The sequence below is a fragment of the Octopus bimaculoides genome, chromosome 14 (assembly GCF_001194135.2).
Source record: "Octopus bimaculoides isolate UCB-OBI-ISO-001 chromosome 14, ASM119413v2, whole genome shotgun sequence".
NCBI lineage: Eukaryota > Metazoa > Mollusca > Cephalopoda > Octopoda > Octopodidae > Octopus > Octopus bimaculoides.
Genome location: NC_068994.1, coordinates 51,869,046 through 51,876,309, shown reverse-complemented (window position 1 = coordinate 51,876,309; position 7,264 = coordinate 51,869,046). Strand labels below are relative to the sequence as shown.

Sequence of the window (7,264 nt, the reverse complement as noted above, 5' to 3'; positions counted from 1 at the left end):
GATGAAAGGCAAAGTTGACCTCAATAGGATTTGAACTCAGAATGTGAAGACGGACAAAAAACCCGCAAAGCATTTTGTTCAGCACACTAACCAGTTTGCCAGCTTGCTACCTTCTTTCACTGAATTAATTAATATTGGCTTAAATTAAATTGACAGCAATAATACTTTTAACATTGCTTTTCTGTGTGGGTGTATATATATATACATACATATATATGTGTGTGTGTATATATATATATATATATATATATATAGATTTGTGTCAGTTATTCTCTCCTTAGCTTCATTGTGATCATTGGACAAACAAAAAATACATTGTTTAAATTAACAAACAAACAAAAAAAGAAAGAAACAGCACCATCATCATCATCATCAATATTTTGTATTAAAAAAACAAAACGAAAAACACTGATCCACGATAGGATGGATAGGAAAAAAATTTTAATTTGCTGGATCACTGATAGCTGCTAACCACTGCTGGAAATTACACACTCCCATCAATAGAGACAGCACATGATTCAAATGGCAGCAAAAGATGGCATGTATTTGGTATTTCAAGAACGCATTTGCATGGCCTGCAATAAATATACAAACAAAAGATTACTGAAGAAAATAAATTATATATATGTGTGTGTTTGTCTGTGTGTATGTGTGTGTGTGTGTGTTAATTTGGATGAAAGTGATTCAAATAGTTCAGATATATATTTCGTTAAATGCGGAGAAAAGGAAAAAGAAAAAAAAAAGTTCTGCAACAGAAATTTGATGAGTATAAAGGGATGTAACAAAGTATTGCAAAATTTCTAGGCGTGGCTGTGTGGTAAGAAGATTGCTTCCCAACAATATGGTTCTAGGTTTGGTCCCTACTGCATGACACCTTGGGCAAGTGTCATACTATAGCCTCAGGTCGACCAGAGCCTTGTGAGTGGATCTGATAGGCAAAAACAAAGAGGCCTGTTGTGTATATAAATATGTGTTACAAGCAAATATGGCCACCCCTCTTGAACTTGAATAATTCAAAATAATGTAAACAAATAAGCACAACAGTTAACACCAAAGGGTTAAAAAATAAAAGGATAAAATATGGTGATGGTTGTGCTACTTTGCACTTACCTTAACCATAGTGGAACCCATCTGAGCAGGAGAATCGGTCACATGAACACCAGCTTCCCGTAAAGCTTCTATTTTCTCATTAGCACCTCCCTTCCCGCCAGCAATAATGGCACCAGCGTGGCCCATACGTCGACCAGGCGGAGCAGTCAAGCCAGCAATAAAAGACACAACAGGCTTTGCATTGGGACCCTGAAAAAAAAAAAAAACAGAGAACAATCATGAATATAAATATTCACCAGTCCTCAGTCAAATCGTCCAACCCATGCTAGCATGGAAAGCGGACGTTAAACGATGATGATGATGATGTACAGTGGAAGCTGTAATATCAGTTAGATACACTGTTGCGTCTTGCAACAAAATCTAAAACAATCATAATTAGCAACAAAGCTTTAACAATGTTGCTACCAGCAACAGAGACTGTTACAACCATTGTCGCTGGCAACAATATCTGTAACTGTTGTCACTAGCAACAGGAACCATAACTGCTGCCACCAGCATGTGGCCATGCTGGAGCACTGTCTCAAAGGGTTTTAGTTGAAGAAATCAACCCTGGGACTTATTTTTTTTTAAACCAATTACTTATTCTATTGGTCTCTGTCGCTGAACTGCTGATTCATGGGGACATAACACACCAACACTGATTGTTAAGTGATAGGCTGGGGAGGGGGAACAAACAGACACCAAATCACACACATGACAGGCTTCTTTCAGTTTCCATCTACCAAATCGTGCCATCACGATTTCGCTTTCACTTGCTCCAACAGGTCTTCGCAAGCAGAGTTTAGTGTCCAATGAAGGAGATGTTGGCATAGGTGCCAGTCGTCGAATTTAGTCAACCTTTTGGATGGTTATTTGCTGGTGCCTCATTAACTAAGCAATCACTTTACTTAACAAGAAAGAAAATATGGCAAGATATTCATTTCCAATATAAACAGGCTCACCTTATTGTGTTCCTTTAAATATTCAGCAGCATTTTCCTCAGCCTGGCCACCAATCTCACCAATCAGAACAATTCCTGAAATTGATAAAACAAAACCCAACAAATGAAGTACATTTACACAATGATTTCTTAAATGTATTATTAAGACAAATTTTTACAAGAGATGTATTAGTAGTTTCTTCCTCCTTTCTCTCATCAGTCTTCAAGGGCCTGCAAAAGCATCATGCATACAGCCATTTATACTGAGACTAAATTTATAGAAGAAACGAAATACTACCATTCTCACAGTTTGGAAAAAGTCATCAGTTGTACCACATATCCCTCATTCTCTTCTATCCTTTGTCATCTGATCTCAAGACCACCCACCTAACATTCTCAGATCAAATCCCAGCAGATCATGCTAGTATGGAAGGTGGACGTTAAACGATGATGATGATGATGATAAATGAAATGCTGCAAGGGTATAGAGTCTGGTGTTTCTGTTACCGTCAGAAGAGAAACATTACCAAATAATTTTTACCTTTTGTGTTAGGGTCTTGGATGAAGACTTCCAAACAATCAATGAAATCTGTTCCGTTGAAAGGATCCCCTCCAATACCAACACACAATGTCTGTCCAAGGCCTACAGCAGTTGTCTGATGCACAGCTTCGTATGTTAGAGTGCCGGAACGTGAAACAATTCCTTGATAGTAGCAGTGTTTCATAAAGGAGGAAAAAATAAAGAAAGAAACATACAGAAAATTAGATGGGAATGCTGAATTCATCGATCAGTTTTTCTCAATCTATTCATTAGGAAATCTGACAATTTATCATACTTGCAAGTAATTAACTATAACTAAAGCCAATATGCAAATATCTCCAAAACACTCAAAAGCCTTTGAAGGCCAGTGTTTAGCACCAATTCCATTGCATGAAAGAGAAAAATATTTTTCTTAGATAGGATGGTAGTCTCTATCACAGTTTGTCCATGACTGAATTATCAAAGAGGACAGAGCAGCACCCATGTGCAAGGAAGAATGGGTAATAAACTACAACCTAATGGATGAGTTATTATCAAACCAGAGAGCCAACCTAAATGATTCCAACAGAGTGAACAGACCCGGCCAAATGTATACAAGAGACCAGGTGGTGGTGTTAAACTGAGCAGTGGATTAAGTCTGTCACTCAAGAACATGTAGAGCATGTCTTTACATTTTTCAGGTCTTGGGCCAACTCAAGGCAATGACAAACTGAATATAGAACACAAAACCATATGATTAAGAAACATAGTCCCTTTAAAAAGTAAAGCAAAACAAGTAAAATTATTCCTTGAAATATTATTATTCTTGAGAAAAAAAAAAGAAAAAAGAAATAAAACAAATGAAATACTAGTATGCCTGAAGTATATTTTTAAGTATGTTTGATCAGGACTGAGCTGGTGCTAAAAATAACTACTGCCATCCAAATATCACTTGGCACAATACATGTGTCACAAGAGTATTTTTTTACCAAGATGACTATCTACATTAATATAATGATACTATAACTATTTATGCCACTTTTGATGCATGATGCAATAAAAAGAAAAATGGCAGCGATATTGTTGCAACATTATACTGTTCTTCAAATTTGAAGTGCAAACATCTAGTGTAGCTTAAATGTACAGCAATTTAAATTATTGTTGTAGTTTCCCTTCACCCACCAATATAGTTAAGGGCGATATACTTACCAATGTTACCTTGTTGGTGAATATGTCCTGGCATAATACCAATTTTACATTCTCCAGGCTTTCAAATAAATAAATAAATAAATAATGATTTAAAGTTTTGACACAAGGCAAGTGAATTTAAGGGGAGGGGGTCAATTATACTGAGTTCAGTTCTTGACTGGTACTTTATTTTAACAACCCCAAAGCGATGAAAAGCATAGCAGATGTCAGTAGGATTTGAACTCAGAATGTAAAGAAACAAGAAATGTAACAAACATGGGTAGCAAACTACATAAATGTTGAGTGGAGGGACAAGTTGATTACATCAACCCTAGTACATGACTGGTACTTTGTTGGCTCCAAAAGGATGAAAGGTAAAGTTGACAATGTCAGAATTTGATCTCAGAGAGTAAAGAACTACACTGGAACATATATAGAAAGGCATTTATTACTTCAAATTTCATCAGTAATAATAATTTCTTCCCCCAAAGGCACAAGGCCTGAAATTTTGGAGGAAGGAGCTAGTCAGATACATGGATTTCTTCCCGTACTTAACTGGTACTTATTTTATCGACCCTGAAAGGATGAAAGGTAAATTTGACCTCGGCATAATTTGAACTTAGCATGTAAAGAGCCGGAAGAAATGTCTTAAAGAATTTTGTTTGACGCACTGATGATCCTGCCAGCTCACTGCCCTAATCTCTCATCAGTGATAATAAAAACTCATTGTATAACATAAGTAAAAGGAAATTATGCAACAAAGAAAGCTTTCCTTCAGCACTGGCTCAGTACTTACCTTGATAATTCCAGGACAGTTTGGACCAATTAACCTGGTCTTGCTCTGTCGGACTAGTTTGTGCTTCACCTTCACCATGTCTTGCTGTGGAATTCCTTCAGTAATGCACACAACCAGAGGAATTTCTGCATCGATAGCTTCATCTATAGCTTTAGCTGCCGCTGGAGGCGGTACGAATATCACAGTAGCGTTTGCTCCCGTCTTGTTTACGGCCTGCAATACACAGGGAATAAAGACAGAAGGAAGAAAAGTTGTTAAATTTAGAATCTTTGGACAGAGGAGATTGTTTTCAATCTGATCTCTCATTGTTATCAGGTCTTTAAATTCCTAAATGTGTACACAGTACAAGTAAAGTTTCTCACTGGATTCCAAGCAAAAAATTTTACTGAAAACAATCTTATGTCCAAAAGATCATACAAATGAGGAGAAATATTATAATCTTATTATGGATTCATTCAAGACATCTCAGGGAAGAATGGTTGAGAAACTGACACCTTTCACAACAGAAATGCATATCTGACCCAGGAGCAGGTCGGATTGCAATACAACGAGCCAAAAAAAAAAAAAAAAAAAAAAAAAAAAAAAAACTAGTCACTCTCTAGTTACATAGACAGAGAGCTGCATGTATTTAGGCTGAGCACTTATAATACCAATCTTACTATGGTAAGGTCTATGAAGTGCATAGGTCAGGACAGGTTTGTAATGTGTATAGGTATCTTGCATCTCCTTTCCTGATTAAATTATTACAAAACCTCTTAATCATCAAGCCACTGCATCTCGCTCATCACAGCTATGCATTTTCTGAAATGACATTATTGGGCATAAATGAAGGTTCTGCTGCCAGCCATATTGACAGAGAAGTATAGCTTATGTCTTTACTTTGTGTAGGAGGCACATGGCTTAGTGGTTAGAGTGTTAGAGTCATGATCGTAAGATTATGGTTTCGATTCCAGGACAGAGCAACACATTATGTTCTTGAGCAAAACAGTTTATTTCATGTTGCTCCAGTCCACTCAGCTGGCAAAAATCAGTAACCCTGCAGCAGACTGGCATTCCATCCAGTGGGGAGTATATGTGCCATGGAAACTGGCCCTATGAGCCTATATCACTTGGGAAGGATCTCTCTACCATCTCTCATCTTGTGCAAGAGAGGATAAAATAAATTCCGTGCCTACATCACAATAAATAAAATAGAGACATCAAACTGAGTTTAATCCGTTATACTCACCTCTTTGACAGAAGCAAATACAGGTAAACCTAGATGTGTGGTGCCAGCTTTAGCAGGTGACACACCTCCCACCATTTGTGTTCCATAACTAATGCATTGTTCACTGTGGAACGTACCCTGTAAAAGAGGAGTAAAACATGTAGGCCTACAGTTCAACAAAAATAAGGTTAGAGGACAACAGATAACTGAAATTCATATTTGAGATAAAAAGGAATTTAGGAACGCCATCTGCGTGAAAATAATTGATAAATTAGTTTTAACATATGTAGTGAGCACAAAAAATTTAAGAGCTGTGTTGAGGAAAAGACAACATTATGCTCAGAGATCAAAAAGCTGCAACAAATACCAAAAAGCACCTTGTCTGATGCCCTGATAATTCTAGGAAACCATTTCCCTTGATTGGTACTCACTGTATTTTAACGTGTATAAGAAACCCTTTTTGTCAAGAATTAGGTTAAAAAAATATGGGGGTTTTTCTTATACATGGATAGTATTATAATCCCTTGCAAAACCCTTTTCCTAAATTTTAAGCCCCCAAAATTAGGTGGTTCCTTATACATGTTAAAATATGGTAATTCTGTCGGACCAAAAAGGATGGATGGAAAAATTGACCTTGGAAAAAAAATACAAGTCGTTTGTCCTGTGCTCTAATGACTGTCAATTCACTGTAAATAGATTATGTATTAGATTGCATTTCCAACGATGTGGTATTGAGTGGACCCGACAACTGCATTTGTTCACTCCCACCTATTAGGTCATCCCTGATTCTGCAGACCTATCGTAGAATGTGTCCCAGCTGCTATGATCCCATTTTTTATTCTTACATCAAGAACTACATAATCAAATGTGTCCTTGATGTGAGTCTTCATGTAAATAAAGTTTTAATTGTTGGCTTATATTGTCAACATTTGCAATGATGTGTACATAAGTAAATAAAGCTATTACAATGAAGAAAAAAAAAAAAAGACAGAATAGATAAAAAAAACAGAAAGGGACTTATATAAGAATTTTTGAAAAAAGTGAAAAGTAAAATGAAATATTACCTGTTTTCCAGTTAAACCCTGACAGATCAATTTAGTGTCTTTACCAATCATTAAGTGGGGACGAGTACCAGTGTAGTTTGTTCGGACTGAATTGAAGCACTGCGGGATCCCGACATTTTTGGGAACTGAAACAAACAAGAATTGATTGAGATTAGCTTTCAAGACACATAATACTTTCATTTCTAGGGCAGTGAGCTGGCAGAATCGTTAGCATGCCAGGTAAAATGCTGAGTGGTATTTCATTCTGAGTTCAAATTCTGCCGAGGTCAACTTTGCCTTTCATCCTTTCAGGGTCAATAAATTAAGTGCCAGTTGCTTACTGGGGTCGATCTAATCGACTGGCCACCTCCCCAAAAATTTTGGGCCTTGTGCTTAGAGTAGAAGAGAATATTATATAACTCAATTTTTATTGTTCTTTATCAATTTTGTTAAGTATTTTCATTAAATTTCTTATCAAACA

The 7,264-nt window shown here is 36.6% G+C and overlaps 1 protein-coding gene across 1 annotated transcript in view; it reads right to left on the bottom strand.

Annotated features, from left to right (window-relative positions):
- Positions 1-365: 365 nt before the first annotated feature.
- LOC106878574 (succinate--CoA ligase [ADP/GDP-forming] subunit alpha, mitochondrial) overlaps positions 366-7,264 on the bottom strand; it is an 18,904-nt gene continuing 12,005 nt past the window's right edge. Inside the window, exons 2-9 of the mRNA XM_014927820.2 lie at positions 6,805-6,929; positions 5,762-5,878; positions 4,534-4,746; positions 3,759-3,816; positions 2,571-2,732; positions 2,052-2,125; positions 1,111-1,299; positions 366-575 (exon numbers count right to left, since the gene is read on the bottom strand). Of these exons, the coding sequence (XP_014783306.1) occupies positions 555-575; positions 1,111-1,299; positions 2,052-2,125; positions 2,571-2,732; positions 3,759-3,816; positions 4,534-4,746; positions 5,762-5,878; positions 6,805-6,929 (959 nt within the window). The 3' untranslated portion in view covers positions 366-554. The remainder of the gene's footprint in view (positions 576-1,110; positions 1,300-2,051; positions 2,126-2,570; positions 2,733-3,758; positions 3,817-4,533; positions 4,747-5,761; positions 5,879-6,804; positions 6,930-7,264) is intronic.